General features: G+C 37.2%; 1 protein-coding gene across 2 annotated transcripts in view; it reads right to left on the bottom strand.

Annotated features, from left to right (window-relative positions):
* Positions 1 to 379: 379 nt before the first annotated feature.
* Positions 380 to 27097, bottom strand: part of LOC106872915 (DNA repair protein RAD52 homolog) — a 456284-nt gene continuing 429566 nt past the window's right edge. Inside the window, exons 8-11 of one of the 2 annotated variants that reach the window (XM_052976438.1) lie at positions 7216 to 7376; positions 6147 to 6254; positions 3844 to 4095; positions 380 to 1477 (exon numbers count right to left, since the gene is read on the bottom strand). In XM_052976438.1, coding sequence (XP_052832398.1) covers positions 1440 to 1477; positions 3844 to 4095; positions 6147 to 6254; positions 7216 to 7376 — 559 coding nt within the window. In that variant the 3' untranslated portion in view covers positions 380 to 1439. The remainder of the gene's footprint in view (positions 1478 to 3843; positions 4096 to 6146; positions 6255 to 7215; positions 7377 to 27097) is intronic. The other variant, XM_052976439.1, reaches the window with a different exon arrangement.

The raw sequence follows: 27097 nt of genomic DNA, 5'->3' as shown, positions 1-27097 counted from the left end.
GCAGTCGGTGGGTGGGGTACACAAAATAGTTTGTGGATCATATAAAATAGTTTGTCCCACTTAAAACAGTGAGTTACGTAAATTAGTCTGTAAACCAGATAAAATAGTCTATATATTTACATATATTACATAATGTCTATCTCTCTCTCTCACTTGCTATATATATATATATATATATATATATATATACATACACACATACATATATATATACATATATATACATATACATATATATATATATATGTAAATATATATATATATATATATATATACATACACACACACATACATACATACATATGTACAGATACATACATACACAGATTATTAAAATGTCTTTAAAAATCAATTTTTAATTTACAATCTGTAAAATAATTTAAATTCAAATGTTATCAGGGATGATAACACAACATAAGATTTCATTGAAAAATAGAGTTATTTAAAATAGTTAAGAAATTCGAATATGAATTTGGTCATCATAAATAAAAAATTTCCTCTTGGTCAGAGAAATTTGGGATTTTTTAAAATAAAGTTTGATTTATTTTTCTCAGAATGATATCTTTTGAGTTGCTTTCTTGTTATTTGCATATAATTTATTTTAAGCCTTGTTTTCCTCTCTATTTTTCAATAATGATATTATGGAATCATATTGTTAAAATTGTGTATCTTGTTCTTATTGAAGAAGTCCATTGCCATTGTCTTGTGCTGGTGTTGTTATCACAATGTCGAAATGAATTCTAATTGATTGGTAATTAAGATATGGGTTGAAATTATAAAAATAAATCACAACTGGTTATTATTTATTTCATGAATGATGTTGAAACTGTCTGCAATTGGTTGGAACTTCTACATATTTGTTCTATTTCAATATTGGCTCACATTGGCATTATGAAGCAGTTGCAGTTGGTTTCTACTTCTATCTCATGTGATATTGATATAAGACATGACATCATAAGAATTTGTTGCTGACAACATAAACTTTTGAGAGAATGTGAAATAATCCTTTTTTGGAACAGTGAATCTTGAAACACATAAAGCTATAAATAACAGCATGTAAATATTGACTTGAAGAAACCCTTTTGGATATCAAAGGTCAAAGACTGCCTGCGAGGCAACAGAAAAAAAAAAGGAGTTCGAGTCCCATGGGCAGCCTTTGACTTTTTCTATGCCAAACGGATTTTCCAACCCAATATTTTACATGCTATTATTTATAGATTTATGTGATTGGTGTAAATTTCTATCACATGTGATGTTTCAAACAAACTCTAATTGGTTGTTGTTTCTACTAAATGATGCTTAATACGAACTGTGATTGGTTGATACTTGTTCCACATGTCATTAAAGGGAACTGTAAATAACTGATGTTTGTATATGGTCAATGTGTTACCAAGAAGGAAATGTGGTTTATTCTGTTGTAGCCACAAATTATTCTTTTCTTATATGTCAAGACGTTGCTTTTTTATGCGGAATTCATCTGTACAAAAATATAAAATGAAAATAAAGAAATTAATTAAAAAAAACACATAGCCCTACCCATTAACTATATTACATAATTGGGAGAGATATCCGACTTATAATAACCGAAAATGTTGACAAATGAATCAGAGGACTTTGTTCTCTTCGTGTGGTAGGTGGAAAGAAGAATCAATAAAGAATCAGATCTAATATTTTGTATTTGGTTACGTCTTTTTACTTTCTTACTTTAAATTCTGCTCAAGTTCACTTTGCTTTTTATCCCTTTGAAATCAAGAGAATAGGTGCCAGAATAGGTGAAATAAAAACAGGAATCACTGTAATTGACTACACCTTTGAAAATAGTACTTCAGAATGGCCACAGTCAACTGAAATCCATGTTGGATATATTTGAAACTTGTTCTATTACAGGCAGCAAATAGATCTGCTGTGTACCAACGATGTGGGATCATGTTTCTTTTGTCATTTTATATTACGTTTATGGTTGTCACACAACAACAATAAATACAGCTGATCTGTTATCCTTAATGTGGCTATCGGCTGTCACCTAACACATAATGCAGATGTCACACACCTCACATAGCACATTGAACAGATGGTTTCTCTACTTACTAAAGGTGTCATCTTTAAGGTGGTGAGCTGGCAAAATTGTTAGCATGCTGGGCAACATGCTTAGCAGCATTTCTTCCATCTTCAAGTTTTGAGTTCAAATGACTTTGCCTTTCATCCAATTGGGGTTGATAAAATAAGTACCAGTTAAGCATTGGAGTCGATGTAATTGGCTCAACTCCTCCCCTGAAACTGCTGGCCTTGTGCCAAAATTTGAAACCAATGTAGGTGTGATCTGTGTCACACCACATGACATACTAAAATATAACTAGTTAGTATACTTAATGTTGCTATCACATACTCTAAGACACATTGGATAGAACTGGTTTAAATACAGAGTTCACTGGGTATATGTGAACAAACTCTAGCAAGTTATTAATATAAGATGATCTAATGCAATATTAAACTGCATGCACTAAATATCAACTTTCTCAGTTCTCTCCCAGACACACTGACAGCACCCACAGGGCAGGTTCCAGTCTGATAGAGGAAACGAAAAGGCATGCTTTGTCTGTTACTCTAGCTGTTAACCACAGTGATCTGAAGACCATCAGCTTTTTGAACATGGTTAAGTCCTTTGCATTCAAGCTCAAGAAAAAATTGGAGGCCACCGACAGGGAAATATCATCCAAAATGAAGAGAGAAAGAAACATCCTCCATGATGAGACATCATCAAGATTACTGAGTTAGTTTGTCTGTCAAGTCCAGGATAGCACCAATGACAACCTCAGTAGCTTGATGAGGGCAACCACTCAAGGTCACAGTGTTCTCTATCAGATGAGGAGTGTGAGGACATAATTGCAGTGGTAAATGAAAAACCTAATGTACCAGATTCTTGGCTTTTATTAGAGAGTGGTGGTTGAGAGCAAATAAAAATTAAAATATTTTTATTTAGTAATTGAAGAATTATTGATAAAAATAGAATTGGAACTTCTTAGTCTCAATAGTTTCTAAGATAACAGAATGGACACTGAATCATCCAACCTATTAAACCAACAGAGAAGGGCAAAAACAGTGGCACCTAATTTTTTGGTGGTTGGATATACATATAGCGAGATTTTATGTAAGTCTGAGAGAGAGAGAGAGAGAGAGAGAGAGAGAGAGAGAGAGAGAGAGAGAGAGAGATTCAGTGGTGGTAGTAATGAAAAGATGATTGGTGATGTTTGAGGGATAATGACAGTAGTGGGTGTGGTAGGAGTGATAATGGTAATGACAGTAGTAGTAGTAGTAGTAGTAAAAATATTGTTTCAGATTATAGCACTAGGCCAGCAATTTTTAAGTGGAAGAGAGTTAGTCAATAACATTGATACTAATGCTCAACTGGTACTTATTTCATTGACCCCCGGAAAGATGAAAGGCAAAATTGATCTTGGTGGAATTTGAACTCAGAACATAAAGAGCTAGAAGAAATGCCACTAAGCATTTTGCCCAATGCACTAATGACTGCTGACTCTCCGCCCTTGAAGTAGTAGTAGTAGCAGCAGCGGTGGCAGTAATGAAGGTAGCGAGCTAGCAGAACCATTAGCACACCAGGCAAAATGCTTAGCGGCATTTCATCCATCTTTACATTCTGAGCTCAAATTCTGCTGAGATTAACTTTGCCTTTCATTCGTTCAGGATCGATAGAATTAGTACCAGTTGAGCACTGGGGTTGTTTTAATTGGCTTTCCCTCTTCCCCGAAACTACTGGCCTTGTGCCAAAATTTGAAACCTATAATACTAATGATCTGCAACAATACAAAACCACAACAAGCACACCTCTCGTATCTTTGATCAGCTGCAGCACTTTTTCACAACCTCTTGGGTTGCGTGGAGACAGTCTAGAAATTGCTGATACACAGGACAGGCCATCATTTAAGGTTTGGACAGCAGAAGGCAGTTTCTGAGAGCTTGGTGAAGATTTCAGCACCATTTCAGTCAAGGCTGTTGTCACCTTGTCTGATGATAACAAGGCAGTTTCTAAGTTGACAATCTCAGCATCAAGGGACTGGTTCCATACATCGTGGTCATCTAAAAGAATAAAAACAAAGAAAAATTAAACTTTCATGTTAAAGTACCCCTAAGTTACTGGCGTACCTTAAATGGAATACCCATCCATCAATGAATCTGGATCAGTAATTGCATCTTTTATCTTTTACATGTTTAAGTCATTGGACTGTAGCTATGTTGGGCACCACATTCAAGTGTTTTAGGCAGACAGATCGACCCCAATATTTTTTTTTATGTCCAGTACATATTTTATTGGTCCTTTTGCTGAAACACTAAGTTATGGGGACATAAACAAACCAACACTGGTTGTCAAGCAATAGGGCAAGGGCAAACACAGGCACACTCACACACATGATGGGCTTCTTTCAGTTTCTATCTCTCAAGTCCACTCACAAAGAATTGGTTGGCCTGGGGTTATAGTGTAACTGAACCTGGAACCCTGTGGTTTGGAAGCAAGCTTCTTACCATACAGCTACATCTGTGGACATGAGAACGAGAGCAGTTGTTAGATGCCACATTTCTGAGACTTCTATTTCAAGTTCCTTGTATTTACTTAACTTTTCAGATGATTTTACAGGAGTGTTGCAGTGATCAAACATGTTTTGTCAATGTGATTTTTTAACCACAGTACCTGGTCTATTGGCCTCAATAGCTCACTCAGTTTGAATACTAAAGTCCTAAAGAACAGTGACATCTTTATATTCTACTACTTTGGCAGGTTTATATTCCCACCAGTTCTTTTCATATGGGATTCAGACTTCTTGCATGCGACCCAGTACTAATACTGACCAAGTCTATCGTAGCGATTAGTTTATACATTTGAGGAACTTAGAACATCCATTTGTTTTTCAAGGTGCACCACAAAAGTCACAAACAGGATCAACACTAACAAGAAAGGTTTCATGTTTTTCATGTTTTCCCCTGAAATTGGGTGGTGTTTGATTTAATAATGCTTGTTATCTATATGAAGGAAGAAAGCCACTTCTTTTTGGTGAGATTTTCCATTTTACTTGAAGCCCACACCTCATCAGAGGGATTGGGTAAAATTGGATTTTAAATTTTGTTTTGCAAAATTGTTAGATTTCCTTTAAAAAACCAAAAAAAACCCAAAAAACAAAGATCCCTTGAAGAAATAATATTCACCAAAGATAAATATAATACACCTAGAATGAAAGAGTGTCTAATTGAAACAAACAGAGAGAGAAGTGTCTGCTCAGCAAGTAACTGGCACTGTTTTTATGAAAACAGTAGATAATACCAGAGAGAAGAGAAGACATCAGTGGTCATCTGCTTTGAATACTGAAGGAAAAGTCAATAGTATCAACAACAAAAACAATAAAGGAAAAAGTGGTCAGAGAAATGTTTCAGTCATTAGACTGCAGTTATGCTGGGGGCACTGCCTTGAGAAATTTGACCATTGGGTTAATAGCTAAACGTGCTGATTTGTACCACAGAGAAGTTTATTCAACTTCAACAAAGATTTTCAAATTTGACACCTTCAGAATCAGTTGTTAACAAAAGCATTTTCAGTGCAATCAACCAGAACAGTAGCAGTGATACACCAATCATGGGTGGATACCCTTCTTATATATCATCATCATCATTGTTTAAATACCCACTTTTCCAAAATTGTATGGGACAGACAGAACTCACTGGGGAAGATTTTTTATGGCTGGATGTTTTTCCTGTTGCCAACCTTCACTTATTTCCAAGTAAGGTAATATTTACCCATGACCAGACATATTTTCCATGGAAGATTGGGAATGAAGGACACTGCTTACATGACAGTGTCAATCACAACTATCATGCAAGGAGACAACACATACACACACGTATATGCAACAGGCTTCTTTCAGTTTCTGTCTCCCAAATCCACTCAAAAGATTTTAGTTTGCTCATGGCTAGAGAGAAGACACTTGTGCAAAGTGCTGTGCAGTGCAACTGAACCCAAAACCATTTAGCTGGGAAGCAAACTTCTTACCTCAAAGTCACTGTTACTTCATCTCTGATTGTTGTCAACATTTTTGTGAAAAAAAAAAAAAGAAATCATAATTTTTCTAAGAAATATTTACCAAAGAGATCTTCTGGCAAAAGACTGCGGTCATCTGAGCGAGAAGATATGCTACGTGTACTTTCATTTGCTTTATCACAGATGGATTTATTCTTTGGATTTTTGGAATCTGAAGAAGAAATATTAAGCCATTTGCTTTTTCTTTTTTTAAGAAAATTGAAGAACTGTGCTCCTCAAACTTTTTAAAATACTGCCCCATTTGTTTTAGTAACAATTTTTCAATGCCCTATTCCTTGTTATGATTCAAAGTGCTTCCCCATTTTTAACCATTTTCCATTCACATTACTGTAACAAACGTAACTATTATTTATTCACATTGTTTGGATTAATCAGACATAATCTCATAACTTTGAGATTTTGATGAAGTGTTTATTTTTAGAATGACATTGTAGTAGATGCATGAGAAGCCAGATCTGGTTGGTTTGACCATAAAACAATGTAGAATATTTGGGCTTGATATGGACAGTTTAAATGCTGAAGGGTTAATGCCAAAGTGATTTAATTCTGGGAACTTGTTGGATGCGCCTAACTACTTATCTGAGCTGATGTTTGATGCATCTCCACTTGGTCTTGCTTTTTGATACAACCTTTATCACATGGCTTCAACCAAACTCAGGTACCTATTCTCTGTGAAGACATAGAAAATATTTGGTAACTGCTTATCTAAGAGTTTGAACCTCACAAAGGAGATCATGAATGACTGGGGAGACACTGTGCTGGAGAAAACCTATCCAACCCATGCATGTAGGGAAAATGGGATATAAAAACAATGATGATGATGATGATGATGATGATGATGATGATGATAACGCACATCAACATAAAAGGCAAGCATGTTCATACAAAGGTTTTGTTGTTTAAGAAATCAGTTTTGATTCTGACTCTCCATCTCCTCCTTCTCCCTCTCCCCCTCCTCCTCCTCCTCCTTGCTGCTGCCACCATTAGCGTGAAAGTATCAGGAGTGCATTCTCATAGCTAATCCTCATTATTGCCATCATCATCTTCCCCGTCATCTCCACCACTATCATCACTGTCATCACCATCACCATCAAAAACATAAATACACTTACCACCACTGCCACCACCACTGCCACCACCAGCAGCAGTATTTGTTCCTTCAGTTTTCTGTTGGGGTTTGTTATTGTTGCGTATTCTTTGGAATTCTTCTTGTTTCTGTTTTTGTCTCTGAATTCGTTCCTGGCGCTGGTTTTCAGTGTAGCATGGAGAAACCCTGTTTTTTAAGAGCACAAGAAATCAACTTCAATATTGTAAAAAAAAGACTCCCCAACCCACCCAAACACGTACACAACCCATGTAGCTCCCCAGTTTGTTGTTGTTGTTTAGTCTCAAGGAGGTAGACTTCACTTATCACTCAGTTTAATACTATCATTTGGCTCACGGAGGGGGTGGGTCTTTACTGATGTTGACTGCTTCAAACATTTGGTCATCATTCCTCTGACAGAGGCAGAAATAAAACAAAAATGACCTAATTGAGCAAACTTATGATCAAAGGTGTTTCAACCATGACTATCCTGTCTTTTGGAATATATAAGACTACACAGTCCAATGTTAACACTGGTTGTCAAGTGGTTAGCGGGGGACAAACACAGGCACAAAGTCACATACATATATAATAAGAGTTGCTTGTGGCACAAAGAAAGTATCTGGTACATGCTGTTAAGAGGTTGGCATTAAAAGGGTGTCCAACTATAGAAGCCATACCAAGCAGACACAGGGGCACACTGCAGTCCTTGGATCTGAATGAAAGCATACAGAACCGATTTGTCACTCTGTGTGCATCTTGGGAAAGCCTCTCTGACAGCACTTCCATGCCTGTAGAGTTCATCCCAAACTGGAAATACCCCCTGGTAACTCTGCCAGGCCAGGGATTTTTGGAAATTATCCATAGGCCAACCTAAAGGAACAGTTGATTCTTGCTGACACCCAAAGCCTCCTCAAGAACATTGTTGCACTTACTTGCCATTAACCTTCTAGAGAATGCCAGAGTTGAACTTTCACTATCTGCATTGTCTGACTGACTGAAGATTGTGAGTGTTTGACAACACTCTAAGTGTTAGGCACCCTCCCTTGGTCTACGCTTGATCCAGGACTACAGCTCAGTCAAAGAGATAAGTTGTGGAAAATCCTGTCTAACAGTGACCACACCTGCTCACTTGTAAGGAAGTGCTAGAGATGTCATAACCTTAGCGTATGTCTGCACATCAGTAGCCATAGCAGGTCCAGCTCTCCATTCAATGGGTGTTGACAGCAGATGGAGCACCTGACCAGTGGAATGCTTCCACTCCACAGAAAGTGAAAGAGTATATGCTCCAGTTTGGTCTCATGTAAACTGAGGCAATGGTCATGTGGTAATATATAATGTAGGTGATGTAAGCATTTGCTACCTCTGCTCAACCTTTCAGGGAAAGCTTTCTTTTGGCCCGTTTCTGGGTGTGATTGGCTACCCTACTTGTCATTTCATCCCAGTTCTTCTCAACCTGGAGATCCAGACCAAACCAGATCCTGAGCAATTTAATCGGTCCCTCTGCCCAACATCCAATGACACTGGAAACATGGACCTGCCTCTCCAGGTCTGAGCTCTGCAGGAGATAAGTTGATGATACCATTGATCCCAAGATTTGACTGATACTCAAATGATGAAAGGCAAAGTTGTCCTAAGCAGAATTTGAACTCAGAATGTCAAGAGGAAGAAGAAATACCACCGAAGCATTTTGTCTAAAACCCTCACTGACTTTTCTTGGTTAATTTTTGCTCCTATTGCCACCTCATATACTTTTAAAGCCGACCAAATCTGTGTGCTTAGTGCTCAACACTATGGCAGTGACATTGTCTGCATATGCTGACATGGCTCTCCCACATCCTAGTTTGTGCAGGATGCCTCTCAACACCTCCAATTTATGCAGTAGTGGTTCTAGAGCCAGTACATACAGAAGAGATGGGCATGGACACCCTTGACAGACCTGAAAGGTAACCACAACCTGGACTACTAAGCAGATGTAGCTGTACATTGTGGCAATTCACAAAACAGGACCAAAGCTGACCACCATGAGAACGGCTACCAAGTATTGGTGGTCAATCCTACCAAAGGCTTTAGATTGATCCAAATTGAACAAGACCCCACCCATGCCAGCTTCTTTACCCACCCTGTCTACAATGTTACATGAGGTGGAGGTTGTCATAAATGGATCTGCTTGTGATGGCACATGTTTGCACATCACCAATCAGTTCCATGACAACAAGCATCAACCTCTTTGCTAATACCTTAGCGAAAATTTTGAAATCTGTGTTCAGCAACTTTTAAAGAAAACTTACAAACCACAAACATGCATCTTTTTGCTCCAGACAGAAATAATAATAATGATGATGATGATGATGATGATGATGATGATAAGAAGAAGTAGAAGAAGAAGATAATAATATTAACAAGAAAAGATGGGCTACAGCAAATATTCTGCTCAATACCACAGATTTGCTTGTCAGTTGCTTGACCGTAACCAGTTGAGCAAGTCCCTCAGTGGCTGACGATATATGCATTTCAGATCACGAGCAGAAGTAATGGGGGAGCATCACAGCCATGTGTTGAGAGGAATTCTTTGGGGTTTGGATAATTCACCTCTGGAAACATAGGTGTTTTGTTCATCATCCTTAAAACAAACCTTATTCAGGGACCTTTTGAGCGGGATGGGCTACTTGATCTGAAGAAAATCCTAACATGACCTGCAAGGTCATGCACTGTTTATCTTGATATAAGATCACCATGTCACGCACATATGGTTGCAATGCATGTGCCTGGTGTACCCTTTGTATATTTGCACCCCAGTGTCACTTTGATGGCATGCGCTACTTTCTCACTCAATAATAATAATAATAATAATAATAATAATGATAATAAAAATTCATTCTTATTTAGGGACAAGGCCAGCAGTTTTAAGAGGAGGGGATTAGATGATACCGTCAACTCCTGTACTTAACTGGTCTTAACACTTCTGACCTTGGAGTGATGAAAAATAAAGTTGACCATAGCAAAATTAGAACTCTGGATATAGAGAACCAGAAGGAACACTGCAGAGCATATTTTCTGATGTTCTAACGATTCTGCCATTCTATTATCCTCAATAATAATAACGGGTTTCTAATTAAGGTAATGATTTTTGAGGAGATGCAGGAGATAAGTCGATGATACCATTGATCCCAAGATTTGACCGATACTCAAATGATGAAAGGCAAAGTTGTCCTAGGCAGAATTTGAACTCAGAATGTCAAGAGGAAGAAGAAATACCACCGAAGCATTTTGTCTAAAACCCTAACTGTTCTGCCAGTTCACTAATAATAATAATAATAATAATAATAATAATAATAATAATAATACTGGTGGTTGTGGTGGTGATGGGAGAGGTAGATACTGTCTGACATTAAATTCAAGCTGCAACCGTTGAAAAATATCCCGCCCAAATGTGGAGAGATTATTATACTCATCTGCTTTAAATAAATAGATTAAAAAAAAAACATTCTAAGACGCATTGCAAAATGATAAGAGGAGACAAATATACTGATAAAGTATAGTGTATGTATGTGTGAGTCTCTAGAGCATGTGTGTATGTGCAGATAAAGACACACATATATATATCTAGAGAGAGAGAGAAAGAGAGAGAAGTGGGGGAAGACACATGCATACAGATAACGTATACTGTATGAAGATGCATCTGTATGTGTGTGTGTGTTTATACATACACACACATATATATACATACATATATTTATATATGTGTGTGAGTAAGTGTACAAAGAAAGCCTCTTGTATAAGTATCAGTGTTGTTGGTGGTGGTGGAGAGTGAAAGTTTAGAATAAGATATTCATAGAACATCTTCCTGTGTGATAAAAATGTGGCTTAACTCAAAGACCAAATTTTAGGCAAGATTATTCACCTTTTAGGCAATTTTATTTACATTATTTTTTCTATACATGCGTGCACACACACAAGTACATAATACTTACAAGAAATTCACTTTAGGTTTATATAATTGATGAGGGAAATGGAAAATGGATTTAGTATGAATTCAACACGATGCTCATTTCGGCCCATCCTGCAGCTGTCCTTTACAGGTAGTGTATTGTGCATCTAGATGTGTTGCATCAAGCAGTGCAATCTGTGTCACCTCAGGCATTTGGTGTCAAAAGATATAGGACTACATATTCTGAGTTCCTCTTGGCATGTTCTACTCACTCGTACCACCCACATACTACGAGCACCAAAATATATGCTTCAAATGTTTCAATGCTTACAATAAATAACTCATGTCTCACTTCCATAGAGCAACGATGGCAGAACATGTGTGTTATAAACCTTAACTTTAGTTTGGATAGATATGCTATGGTGTGACCAGAGGCGCTTGTGAAGTCTATCAAAGGAATCACAATCTTTGTTAATTCTATATGAAATTTCATTAGCAAGACCAGGGAGTGCTCAGAGTACTTCCTAAATATATGAATTTGGTGACAACTTCTAACCTTTGTCCATGTATAGTTACAGAAGGTTCCATATAAAGCTTAGAGGGGGGGGTCGTCGGTTGGTACATCAGAACAGTTTTCTTCAAGTTAACTGTAAGGCCCAATGCTGTACATGCTGCAGGGATCTTGCTCATCATGTGTTGCATGTCTTCCTGGGAATGTGCCAACAGGTCACAATAATCTGCATACAAGAACGCAATGATGTGAGCATGAAGAACTTTTGTTTTTGCTACAAAGTCTTTTGAGGTTGAAAAGTTTTCCTGCTGTCTTATATCTTATATAGACCCCTTCAGCTCAGTCTTTGAATGCTATTTAAAAGACTATTGTAAAATAAAGAGTAAACAAGGTAGGAGCAGGAATATCATCCTGTTTCACACCATTTTCTACAGAAATTGGATCTGACAGGGTACATCCAACACTAACTCTCACCTCCATCTCATCATGAAATTATCTAAGCATTCTCACAAATTTTTCAGGAAAGCCTAGGTTTTTCAACATCTCCCAAATTGCAACTCTATTTACAGAATCAAATGCTTTTGTCAGATCAATAAAAACTTGATATGAGTCCATATCCTATTTGATGCACTTCTCTTATATCTGTCTGGCTGAAAATATCATATCCATGGTACTCCTACCACCTCAGAACCAACATTGTGATTCTGGTAGAACTCATCAGCAATGTGCAGATGCAATCTATCAAGCATTACCCTACAAAGGACTTTCCAGCCACAACTAACAGACAAATGCCATGAAAATTATTGCAGACATACTCTCCACTTTTCAATTTATAGAGTATCTCCATAATTGTATCATGCCAATCCTGAGGAACCACCTCACTATGCCAAACCCTTTGAATCACATCTGTCAACATTGAACAGAGATGTTCACTACCATATTTGTATATCTCTGTACTTAATCCATCCATAGCAGGGGCCTTTCCATTGTTCAATTTCATGAGAGCTGCTTTTATTTCAGCCAGAACCTCTGCTGAAAAATGTTTTGTTGGTCTTTCAGGTATATTATCAAGAGCAGAAAGATCAAATTTGGTGTGTCTACTGAGCAACTCATCAAAGTGTTCTTTCCATTTCCCAACAATATCTTTAGGATTTGTTAATAATTCTGTGCCATTTTCGCTATGACGTGGAACAACCATTGATGAAGTTGGACCATAAACTTTTTTCAAGAGAGAGTAAAGAAGTTTTGAATTGTTAGTATTTGAAGCGTCTTCGATTTCATTGCATTTATCACAACCAATTTTCCTGCATCCTCCTCAGTTTCCTCTGCACTGTTGTTTTTACTTCCTTAAAATATGTAGATGCTGTCCTGTTCATTGAAAAGGAAGCATTTAGCAACATATTGAATGCCTTTCATGTCTCTAAGATAAGACCAATTTCTTTACCATTATTGTCGAACCAACCTGGTGCTTTGTAAGTGTGTGTGTGTGTATCACGTCATATAGCAGAAACAACTGTAAGGTAATGAAGTTCATCATTTATTCCTTTGTCATCTCAATTTCTAATTAATGCTCTGTGCTCAACTAATGCTTCATTCAGAAGCATATGTATATTGAGTTCTCACACCAGGTTATTAGTCTCACAATGCCTATTAGTATTGCATGGCTGCAGTCTAATGACTGAAACAAGTGACACACACATACACCTACACATACACACAAATCTAAAATCCAATGCACAACATTTGAAATTTAAAATTTCCCACATGAGTTTTATCCAATTTCTGATCTCAGGAGATTAAAAAAATAAAAACAAGCAAAAAATCATGTATGGGCGATGTCCCTCCTACTTCTCTTCCTCACCATCACCATCACTACTGCCATCATAATCTTCATCAAACAACTGAATAGAATGAAAGATAAAAAGAAATAAACTGATATCCAACTAACATTCTAGATATTAAAGTCTATTTAATGTTTAATTAGGCAAGTGACAGCTTTAGAGATTGCTGTAGATTTATGAGGTGACAGTTCATGTCTATTTTATCTCCCTTCTCTCTCTTTATCCTTAAAATTTACCCTGCCCAAACCTGAAACAAATTAGATAACCTTAATCCAAGCAGATAAAACTTCCAGGATTTCTTTTTTTTTTATCCTTTTTACATCAATTAACCATCATTAACCATGGGTAGATGGAAACAGCTGGATATCTCCTTCTCTCTGGTCTTTCCTGGCAATTATCTTTTCAGCTGTGAAGTAGAAAAGATCGGCTGTTGTTGTTGTTGTTTAGCCCTAGGCTACAGCTAACTGTCATTTGAACAGATCTATTATCAAAGGTATTCCAGTCTGAAGGGAACACTCAAGTTGCCTCATAAATTTAAAGTGAAGTAACTGTCCTTATTTAAGATGATAGAGACTTATAATTTCACTGTTAGTTTCAGTGGGGTGAATGACAAACGGCCATATAGAAGCTCCCTCATTAGTTTGTATTGTTGCTGATGCAGCAGCAGCAGCAGCAGTAGCAGTAGTAGTAGTAGTAGTAGTAGTAGTAGTGATGGTGGTGCTACTACTGTTACTACATTTCTTCTTCCTCTTCTTCTGAAAAGAGTAAGGATATGACCACTGCAAGTGATCATAGAAGAGTGCCACTTCTGCCTGGCTGGCCATATTCCCCATCAAGCCAACCAACAGCTCTCAAAAATAACCATGACTTGAGTACTACCTGTTGGCAGGTGTAGAAAAGGGTAGGCTAAAGATCGTTGGAGAGCAAACATTTCAGGACGACCTGAAGACAGTCGATGTTATGTGGAATGGACGTGCAAGAGTAGCAGCCAACTGAATCCAGGGGGGGGGGGGGTAAAGCTTGCTGCTCAATGCACTGAGAAGCACAGAAGGAACTAAAGCTAAGCAGTAGTAGTCAGAAAAAAGATTCATAAGGATGGTTTCCTGGATTCTGTGGCATATATATTCACCCCTTGGATAAGATGCCAGTCTGTTGTAGGATTACTCATTTTTGCCAGCTGAGTGGACTGGAGCAACGTGAAATGAAGTGTTTTGCTCAAGAACACAACACATCACCCAGTCCAGGATTTTTTAATCCACAATCTCATGAGTGCAATATCCTAACCACTAAGCCACACACCTCCACTAAGTAGTAGTAGCAGTAGTAGATATAACTTCAGGTCAATCTTGGTCAAGCAGATCCATAATCAAAGACATCACAACCATAACAACTTTATTTTTTATTTCAGTAACCCTGATTGTAGATCCTTCTTGTTGGCTCAAAAGAAAACCTGTTAGGTCAGCTAGGTTAGGTGAGGCCTGTAAAGTTATGAGCCTTGCCCTAAATACAATATCTGATGCTTTTGAAATCCTGATTTGGATCTTAACCATCCAGCTACAGCCGGCTGTAGACAAGGGCAGAACTTATAAGTTTTAGGAGGAAAAGAAATTTGAAATTCACTTATCCCTCCACAACATAAATCTTAAAAAGTTCTGCAGGTGAAAATAGTCTGGGAATTATTACCAACAATGATCTGCACTGGATGGACTACATTTCTAAATTCATAAAAATACTGAAAGTGTCTTAGCATCGATCAATAAAATCTTTTTTAGCTGCTCACTGGCTCCCTATTTAATGCTATATATGGCTATGGTAGGTACACACAGTTTGTACCTGCAATTTAAACACCTTATCTTCTCCAGAATAGTTGTAAACTGAAAGGTGTCAAGAGATGTGCAATCAAATGAATACTCTTTTGGGGCATATCATATCCTGAACTGACTTACCAGCATAACTGGTAACAGGGTTACCAGTTATTCAAACATTCTATAAAATGTTAACAAAGTGTTTACAACACAGGTTTATCTCTTCATGGGCAGAAAAGGGATCAAAATGAAGAGACCTTCAGCTTTTGTTAAACTGTTATCATAAAAAAGACTACCTATTTTCTGTCTATGAAAGAGATTCATTGTGCATAGCTAAAGTGAATACAAACTCAAAAATAATCAAAATTAGTCTAATTTTTATTACAGTGCTGGGTTGGTAATGTGCACCGCACAACAAATTTTTAAGGATAATCTAAAATGAAAGGTAAATCTTTTTAATAAAATACAAATTAGCCTTGCTGTAGCAGATAAATATTTTCTGGCAGTCACCATATCTAGAATATATTGCTTTTCTGGACATCAATACATTAAATCTTTGATGTTTAGCAGCCCACAAAATTATCCATCTTTCCAACATCAACTTTGACAATGGTTCTGAATTCACTATTTCAACCAATCATGTTATGCTCATAACATCCAAAACACAGCACAAAACCCCTGAATTTCAAAACCATTTTTTCACACTCAGAGTTATATTTTTTGTTAGCAGTCAGGACATTGCATCCTTAAAAAAATTCCATGCTTCCCGAAATTCCCCAACATTATTCCTGACATGTCTATGCACCCTCTCCTCTATATGGCTCTTTTACTGTTCACTTTTCTATCTGTTTGTGGTTAATCTTCCACACAATGCATTCACTTTTGGCTGTCGTTGCTGTCTTTCTTTACTTAACTTATTGCAGGTTTCTGCTCCCTTTTACATTTTTCCAACAAGCTGTAATAAACCTGGGCAATGTATACAGTTAAATTATTTTATATGTGGAGTGGTTGGTTTTAGGAAGGGTATCCAGCCATAGAAACAAAGCCAGGAGAACTATTGTGGACCCTGGCCTTACCAGTTCCTGTCAAGCTGTCTAACCCATGCCAGCACTGAAAACAGATGTTAAATGATGATGATGATGATGATGATGAAGAAGATATATATAAGAAATTAGGATGACAAAGGAATAAACAATTATTTTATGAATTTTATTAGCTTACAGCTGTTTCTGCTATAAGATGCAGTGCACTCAGAGTGGAGTGCTTCAGTATCACCTTATAACTTCATCAGAGTATCAAACATAAAGTGCAGTTTTATTTGGAAAAACATTTACATCTATATATACACAGAAAAGTATTACCAGTAAAAAAGCATAAACATATGTGGGAAATAAAATTTAGGGGATTGAGGGGAAGAAGCCTCTCCCAGAATTAGAATAAGATCATTTTAAAAAACGCATAAGGACAGGTTTATGAGGAATTTCTATGATAAGATGTAAACAGGTTTTTTTACCACTCTGTACTTGACTAATTCTTAATTCTGAAGCTTATGTATATTGAGTTTTAATACCAGGTTATTAGTAACGCAATCCCTAAGCAAAATATCAAAATATATACATACATACATCATGGACTCTCCCGTTATTAGATGACATGTGAGGGTCTGGCAATTTCTTGCCGAACAACCACACAGATGATCTGTTTATAATGATCAAATGTCTGTGTTCACATAAGCTCACTCTCTCCATCAAATCCACATTACCTGTACAGGTGCACCATGTACCAGATGCCAGATGACGAAATGATTGCACAGCAACATGAAATGAAGTGCTTTGGTCAAGAACACAAAGCAATGCTCAGTCTGGCAATCAAACCTACAATCTCGCAATAATGAGTGCAACACACCAAACACTAAGCCATGCGCCTTCACATACATACATACATGTATCTATATATATAAGTCAGGAACAAAATAGAGACAGATATCTATTACAAACTCACAGACTCGGAACAGTAGCTGCCATTTGATTCTTGCCACCCGAGACACACCAGGATGAGCATCCCATTTCGTTTAGCCAAAAGAATTTGCACAATAGTATCAGACGCAAACACCCGTTACACACGACTCTAGGAATTGAAAACCATCAACCCTTAACCAACAATACGATCCAACGAATACTTAAATTGAATACACAAGAACTTAGACGACCAAGACCAAAGAAGGAAGAAAAATTGAAAACTGTGACTTACATTTCCACACACGACCCACATAACAATGAGGCATTGAACACTATACCCCACAGCACAGCTCTACTCAAGAGAGACCCAAAGATGAATCAAATCCTCAAAACACACACAATCATCAAAAGTAAGAGACAACTAAAATCAATGAAAACGATTTTAACCCAGGCCAAATTGCACTCAACAATAACCACAAAGCCGACAGTAAAAAAGTGTGGGAGACCCAACTGTGCGATCTGTATCAATATAATAGAAGAATCTGAATACCAATTAGAACAAGATCATAATTTCACCATAAAAACTAATTTTACATGTGTATCAGAGAACTTGATTTACTTAATTACATGCTCGGGATGTAAACAGCAATATATTGGACACACAAAAACCAGCCTACATCAGAGGATGGCAGTGCACAAATCTCAAATTAGGATTCCGGAATACAGGAAAATACCTCTCAGCCAGCACATTGATGAATATCATGCTCAAGTCAGCATGTAAAATGTGGAAGTAAAACAATAATGATGATAATAATGATATGTTTTACAAGTTTACTATTAAATTAAACCTCAAGATAAGCTTTTTGTTTCATTAATGCTATTGTTGTTTGGCTCAAGGACAGCTTTGATGGTGTAGACAGACCGATGATGAAAGATATTTCAGCCATGATGATGCCAACTTTTACCCTGGTTTAGTGCACCTAGGACAATAAAATGTACCCTTCCAGATGTTTGTAAGATAGTAAGGAGTAATTTTTACCTAGATTTGGCTGTTATTTGTAGCTGGATGAACTGCCATGTATAAACCCTTTTGCTATTGTAGAGTTGCCATTATTTAGTCCAGATAAGTCTAGTTTAAGAAATACATGATTAAAAACATTCCAGGAGTGGCCAACCATACCTATTTTTATTAAGAAAAGATGTATATAAGATTATAATATTTAATGTGATTTTGCCTTTTTAAATATGGTAGAATGTAATTTGAGGATCTCCCAGCAGTTTATTTTGATCAGATCAAACAAACTCATAGAGGTTAATTTGTTAGCTTGCCATTTTGTAATGTTTACAACATGTGACTCGACACTATTTCCAAAATGTATACACACACTTACAAATGTATATATGTTGTACAGTTATTATAAACAATAAGTAAATAAAACCATGTTTACACCACAAGGGAGACATTTCAATTATAGAATAAAATGAACTTATCTTTTTCTATTAACTTCGTAACTAACTGCATGAGAAACTCCCAAAGACAAAACAATGTATATAATGTATACATAGCAATCTTGCTAAGATAGATAAAGAAACTGAGTCCAGAACTGGGAAGGCTAGTTTCGTTTTCAGTAAGCTTTATCATAGGCTTCAGAACAGTCACAATGTATCGTTGAAGGTGAAAGTCAATGTGTATAGGTCAGTGATTTTGACACCATTGCTCTATGGTGCCGAATCTTGGACCTTGTACTGAAAACACATCAACGAGCTTGATGCTTTTCATATGCGATGACCATAATCGTAACAGTGAGGTGCTAACAAAATGCAATATATCAGGTATTGAAGCCATCCTCATCAAAATACAGCTTAGATGGTCAGGTCATCTCTCACATATGAATGATATCTGAATCCCAAAGCAGCTCCTCTTTGGCCAATTCCCAACAGGAAGATCAGTTGGAAGGCCATGCTTGGGCTTCAAAGACAAACTAAAAGACAATCTGAAGTGATGTAAAATTCCCTTTTCTTCTTAGGAAAACAAAGCATTAGAACTCAGGACCTGGCACCAGTCCTGCTTCTCCTCAGTTCAACAATTTGAGTAATGTCAACTCCAACATCGGGAAAATTTTGTGCAAGCATAAAGGCATGCTGGCAAAATGCTACTCCTCTAAATGGAAAGCTTACCTGCCATTGTGGTTTTGTGGCATGATGCAAAGCAGGCCTTGCCATCCACTCAAGAAAATACTGAGTCCTCAACTTGTTCCCTTTGCCAAAATCAAAATTCCAATCATCATGGTGTTTGCAGTGATCACCAGTGATGGCGATGTTATGCCTCCATTCATCAGCCCACTCGGCTCCAGACACAACACAGAGGCCTACATCAAGTGCCTGGACGAGGTAGTGCTGCCCTGGGTCAAGAGGGTGGCTGCTGGAAGACCCTATGCCTGGCAACAGGACTCTGCACCATGCCACACAAGCAGGAGAACCCAGTCATTGCTGTCAGACAATTTCTGCAACCACATCACCCCTAACGTCTGGTCACCTAACTCCCCAGGCTGTAACCCCCTTAATTATGTGTGGGGCACAGTTGAGCGAGAGACCAACAAGACTCCTTGTAACACCAAAGATGAACTGAAGGCAAGGTTTATGGCAGCATTCACCAACTTAAACAAGGAGACCGTTCAGAAGAGTTGCAGGAGATTCCAAAATCATCTGGAGGCTGTGGTTGAAGCCAGTGGTGATTTATGGAATAACTTAGGTGATTCTAACAGAGAAAAAAATCAATGAACAATTATAATAATTAAAAGAAAAGGAAAAATTATAAGATAGTTGACAACCAAGTTAAAAATTCTCGTACTGCTAATAGAAATGAAGAAGTAGTATTCTTTAATAAAATCTCAAATTCTTTTAATATAAAAACAACTAAAAGATTTAAAAGATAACATAAACACTAACTTTAAGGTGGATTGAAATCTAAGAATATTTACTCCTTCGAAAAACAGGTATAAACATCAAGATTATGATCTTAACTCAAAGAATACTTTATGGTTAATCACTCCATTTGGTAAACAAGTTTATAATTTTTTCAAATTGTTCAATTTAGCAATTGAAAAATATTTTCCAATCAATCATAAATATTATAGAATTTTTAATAAACATAAGATCTGCATGGCTTATTGTCTTAGCAAAAATATTAATGTAAAAATAATATTGATATTTCAAAAAAGCTGTTGTAATCAGAGTAGGATAGTAAATATTAAGCATAATAGTGCCAAACAGAATAAAAAAACTCAAGTAGAAGAGGAGAACGCTAAGAATTTAAAAGTTACTGAAGAGGAAACAACATAATTTAACATACAGGGGTTGGACAAAATAATGAAAACACCCAATATCATAGCATCATAATTTTGAAATAACTATAAAACTGTCAAAAGCTTGTTTATTTTTATGCTTTTTGATTTATTATTAGTGTTGCTTAATATGTTTTGCTAAAATTGCTGTTTCTTTTCAGATATCATAAGAAAAAGGTAATCAAAATTCATTAAAATGACAAATGTATTAGACTTTCAAAGAGGTCAAATTGTTGGTGCTTGGATGGCATGCACTAGCGTAATGAAAACAGCCGAAATGTTTGGTGTATCAAGAAGTACAGTCTCAAAAGTAATGACAGCCTTTGAGAAAGAGGGAAAAACCTCCCTATTGAAACAAAACTCCAGAAGAAAACTAAAACTTTCAGAAAGGGACCGTCGGACTCTTACGAGAATTGTTAGAAAGGATCACAGAAGTACAGCTCCCAAAATTACTGCAGAGCTTAATGACTACCTTGAGCACTCAGTTTCCACAAAGACTGTTTGCCGGGAGCTGGACAAAGCCAGATTTCACAGGAGGGCTGCAATCAGAAAACCACTACTTTCAAAAACAAACATTGCAAAGCATTTAGAGTAGAGTAAAAAACTACAGAATTGATCCCTAGAGCAGTAGAAGAATGTTATTTTTTCAGACGAGTTATCCTTTACCTTATTTCCGACCACTGGCTGAGTATACATGTGGAGACAGCCAAAAGAAGCATTTGACCCAACCTGCCTTCTTCCATCTGTTAAACATGGAGGAGGATCTGTGATGATCTGGTGGGCTATATCTTGGAAATCTGCTGGCCCAATGGTTTCCCTTCATGGCAGAATTAATAGTCAAGACTATTTAAGTATTTTATCTGATCAAATTCATCCTATTGTTGCGAAACTGTTTCCGGAGAGAAACGGAATCTTTCAGGATGGCAATGCACCAATTCACACAGCTAAAGTTGTTACTGAATGGCACGAGGAACATTCTAGTGACGTTGAACATCTTATCTGGCCACCACAGTCCCCAGGTCTCAATATTATTGAACACTCATTGGTGCATTTTAGAAAAACAAGTAAGGAGTCGATAACCTCTACCATCATCACTACAAGAACTGGAAACTGTTTCAGCTGAAGAATGGACAAAAAGTCCTTTGGAAACAATTCAAACTTTGTACGAGTCCATACCTCATACAATACGTAGAATTCAAGCTGTAATTACTGCCAAAGCTGGTCCTACTCCATATTAAAATTAATTTGTTTGAAATTTTAAATTGCTTCCATTATTTTGTACAAACCCCTATAGTTAATAATGTTGAACTGAATAAAAATTCAGCTCGAAATAGAAAAAGATAATGTTATCAAAAAGAGTAAATAATAATAAAGGCCTAGGTGGAAATGAATTTGATTTCACCATGAATGATCAAATTAAAACTAAATCTGAGAGAAATGCAAAAAATTATCTTTGCAGTTGTTTTAAACAAGAATCCTGTAATGTGAAAAATAAATGTAAGATTAACAATGTAATACATAGATGTAAAGTTGCATCTGAGGGTAAGGAATACTTTTACATCAATGCAACATCATTAATTTTCAAGAGGAGACTGGCAAATCATTTGAGTTCATTTAGATATAAAAGTAAAAGATTCCGAACAAATCTTAGTAAATTAATCTGGTCTATTAAAGACAGAAACAAAGACTATACTATCAATTGGGAATTAATTTGTACTACAAAACCATACAGACCTGGAACTAAAAGATGTGACTTATGCTTAGGTGAATTTTACCAGATTTTTATATCTGAGGGAAATGTAATAAATTCTAGATAGGAACAAGCTTTGAGATGCTTGCACATGAGAAAATTTACATTTGTCCAGTATAAATGAATAATAAACATCTAAACAGCAGAATGTTTTGAGATAATGGACTATAAGTGATTATCCAAAATTGAAATGGAGATTGTTTGTGTCTAACTTAACAAACAACTCATACAATGCAGAGTAGATAAATGAAAAACTTTAAACAGTTAAATTGATGGATATTAAGTAAAGACCCTGAAGAAACTGCACCAGTATTATAGAAGGGTTGCAATTACAATGGTTACTAATCGGAGCAATTGAAACATGTGTAGGTCTATGTAAAGTTGTATATATATAAATATATATATACCTGGAAATATGGGTACAGGATGTCACCAATGGTGCAAATAATATGAAATACGTAAACGAACAAGGGAAAAACAAGTGAAATACATAAACAATAAGAAAAAATGGGAAACAGGACACGTTAACACACTTCATCAGTTGTCGGCTGTCTGTCTTCTTTCAGTTTCAATCTACAAAATTTACTCACAACACTTTTGTCAGCCTGGGACTTTAATAGAAGCCACATGCCAAAGGTGCCACATTAAAGGGACTGAATCTGAAACCATGTGGTTTTGAAATTCTTCATCACACAGCCATAAGTCTTTGGACTGCAATCATATTGAGCATACTGGGGATTCTGCTTCCAGGGGTTTTAATTAATTATATCTTGAACTAATTATTAATATGGGGTAGATGTGACCCCATTCTACAAGAATCCTGGAAAAGGTGTGTGTGGTGGGGAGGAAATATAGATGTAGTTTGATCTTAATACCACAGTTCTCTTCACACACACACACACACACACACACACACACACACGCACGCACACGCACACGCACACACACAATGAAACATAATATTTTTGGAGTAAAACCAAATACATTTTCTGAAACAGGAGTGAAATCATAACAATAACAAAATAACAACATTAACAAACAAATAAATATAAAAGTAGAATAAAATCTAGGGGGCTCCTTCAGTTCTCAGAACAAGGATCAAAAAGAAAATCCAATTTTGGCACAAAGCTGCAAATTAGGCAACAAGACATAGCGAATTAGATCCACCTCAGTACATGACTGGTACTTACTTGGTCAACTTTGGAACCATTTCTAGAATGAACATGAAGTCCAACAGATCTTCTCTAGTACTTAACTGGTACTTACAAAGTACCAGGAAGAAACTGTAATTTAGACATGGGGCCTCAAGTATGGTTGCAGTGTATCAGTTTCATTGTTGAACAGATCAACTGCAGTGCTTGATTCATACTTATTTTCACAACCCAGAAAGAAATTCTAGCTTAGTTAAGGGGCCACAAATATGGTGGAGAATACCAGATTAAAAAAATTTGTTTCATTAGAACCATCTCAGCATTTAATTGGTACTTATTTTTAAACAACCCAAGAAAGAAATTCTAACTTAAGCACAACCCAGCCCTCCCCATAAAAGATTTTGGGGGAGATGAGGTATTAATCCCAGCACTTAAAAAAAACCCTCAACTCTTTCTTTCATTCTCTCTCTCTCTCTCTCTCTCTCTTCATGTGAAGAACACAAAGTTATTAGGTCAAGTAAGAGAACAGTTTGTAAGAAGATACTGTCAGACAACACTAATTTTGGTGGCAAAAATGTCTTGGAGCTCAATTGGGAAGGTGGTGGGGTGCTGAGTTGGATGTGGTGTGATTGTGGTGGTGGTGGGGGTGACAGTGACAGTGGTGGTGATGTGGTAGTGAGTGGGGAAGGATAAGATTGCAAGCAAGGGGAAAAAGAAACCCAAAACAGTGCACTGATCTTTCATCACTACACTGCCGCCACCGCCACCGCCACCACCACCACCACCACCACCACCACCACCATCAACACCACCACCGCCACCACCAGTGATAACAACAAGAGAACCTTTAAGTTGTAGCCTAGTTTGCTTGAAAGAGCAGCCAAAGATCTTTTCAATTACAGCCTATCAGTCTTTAAAACAAGATCACATTGGATAATGTAGTCCAAGGTATACAATGACTCATGAAAAAGCAGAGTGATCACAATTGGAATGTCTTTGATCATGAGTCTGTTCGATCAAAACAGACCTAGGGTTAAATAACATGAAAACCACCAGTAAATCTCTCTGCTCTGATCAACCCTCCCAAGGGAATGAGCAAGGGAGGAGCAGAGATTGGGGCAAGTCAGCAGAAATCGACACTGACTGTTGAATTGGGGGATGAGAGATGGGGGTGATAGAGAGAGAGGGAAGAGAGAGAGGGGAAAGAGAGAGAGAGAGAGAGAGAGAGAGAGAGAGACAGGAGATAGGGGTGAGAGGGAGAGGGAAGAGAGAAATACAGAGAGAGAGACAGACAGACAGACAGAAAGAGAGAGAAATAGAGATAAGGAGAGAAGATAGAGATAGAGAGAGAGAGAGAGAGAGACAGGAGATAGAGAGGAGAGATAGAGACAGAGAGAGGAGATAGGGAGAGAGGAGATAGAGAGAGAGAGGAGATAGAGAGAGAGAGAGAGAGAGGAGAGAGAGGAGATAGAGAGAGACAGAGAGAGGAGATAGAGAGAGAGAGAGGAGATAGATAGAGAGAGAGAGAGAGAAAAGTAATGATAGAGAACAAGAAAACTGGAAAGAGAGAATGAGAAAAAGTAATGAAAAAGAGAGAAAAAAGAAGAAAAGAAAATGAAAGAGAAAAGAGAGAATGAAAGAAGAAATAAAAGAAAGAATAAAAAGATTATGTTTAAGAAAAAGGAAAGAAATGAAATATAAACAATAGGAGAGACCACTATGTGGATTCCTTGTATGCTAAAAATAGATGTCAAACTGTCTTACCATGAAATCTGTGTTCTCAAATTAGCAAGACTACTAACAAGAAATTCCACCGTCGCCACCACCACCACCACCACCACCGCCATCACTGCCACCACTGACGTGGCTGCTACTGCTGTTACTATTGCCCCCTGATGCCCCCATCACCACCATCTTTGCAGCTCGTAATGATTTCAATTGAATCCTAGTAAATCCCCAATTTACTGTTTTGTTTTCACAAACCCCAAAAATCTTATATGGTTCCACCCCCACCCCCACCCAGGGGTCATATGAACCCTGCTTGAGCTCCACTGCCCTAGATCAACTCTGATTGAACAGATGACCACAGAGACACCAAAGTGAAAGGTAACAGATACACACACACACTCATACAAATGATCAGCTCATTTTTTTTGGTTAAAAGTATCTAAGAGTTTGTGAAGGAGATGGGATTAAATGTTCGTTAATGAGAAAAGGTACGGAAGGAATACTACCAAAGAGTAAGAGCAATTCTGAAAACCAAGCTGAATGCCACAAAAAAAAAAAAAAAAAAATTGAGGCCATAAGCACATTGGCCATGCCTGTAATCACGTAAGACTTCAATATTATAAACTGGTCTCTCTCTGAGATCAGCAAAGTTGATGCCAAAATACAAAAGCTGATGATAATGCAGCATAAGTATCGCTGAAAAGCAGACTCAGACCGAATACATGTCCTGAGGAAAGAAAGCAGTTGGGGTCAATACAAGCCAAACTTTCATTGAAAATTGCAACCATGGGACTTTCTAGCTATCTGCAACAAATAAACAACTGGATGTTAAAGCTGGTTCTGAAACATGAAGATACCAAAAGTATACCTCCAAGAAATGCAACAAGATGAACCAGTATCTCCAAACAAACCAGCCTCCAATGTATTAAGAAAAACCAGGAGAAAAGGTCACTGCATGGCAAATACCTGACTAGAATCAAGGACCTTTATGTATATCAAGTCCTAACTCACCAGTGGCTGTCATGCTCTGGTCTCAAACCAGAAACTGAAGGGTATATCATTTCTGATCAAGACCAGTTGCTTTCAACTAGGAATTACCAGAGTAATGTCCTGAAATATGAAAGCAGCTCATCATGCCGCATATGTGGAAAGCATCCAGAGACAATCAACCACATAATCTCTGGATGCAACAGGCTAGCACCAACAGAATGCTTGCAAAGACATGGCAGGCTAGCTCAGTACATACACTGGTCAACATGCTGTACCTACAACCCGCCTCACTGAAACAATTGGTGGGAATAAAAGCCACCACAATTTGCCCAGAATGCCAAGGTTAACATCTTTTGGAATTTCAGTGTTCAGACTGATCAGGAAATACAGGCAAACTGACCAGATCTCATTGTGGAAAATTATATTGAAAAGACTTGTCTTCTGATTAATGGTGCAGCCCCAGCCAACAGAATGTATCTCTGAAAATGTTTGAAAAACTGAGATAATATTAGGATCTGGAGACTGAAATAGGGAAAAAGTGGCATCTCAAAACAACAACATTACCTATTATTACTGAGGCACTTGAAATGATATCAAGAGGAGCAAACAATGATGTAGACGAAATCCCTCTCCACATAAATGCAACCTTACTGATTCTTTTTTCTGTTGTTCCACAGTTATCAATGTTTTCAATTGCATCATGGCACCTCACCTCTTATCATTTTCAGAAGCAAAACCTTGTCTATTGATGTCTCTGGTTGAGACTTGGGTGCAACTCGAATAAATTAAAGCAAAACCAAAACATTTTTACTTGCCATCAGGGTAATGGATGAGGGAGGACAATACAAAGACAGACATATAGTGTAGGGATATACATAGAATGGAATAATTATATATATAT

This window comes from Octopus bimaculoides, chromosome 24, assembly GCF_001194135.2.
Source record: "Octopus bimaculoides isolate UCB-OBI-ISO-001 chromosome 24, ASM119413v2, whole genome shotgun sequence".
Classification (NCBI taxonomy): domain Eukaryota; kingdom Metazoa; phylum Mollusca; class Cephalopoda; order Octopoda; family Octopodidae; genus Octopus; species Octopus bimaculoides.
The sequence above is the reverse complement of the archived record's forward strand: the minus strand, read 5'-3'. Positions and strand labels throughout refer to the sequence as shown.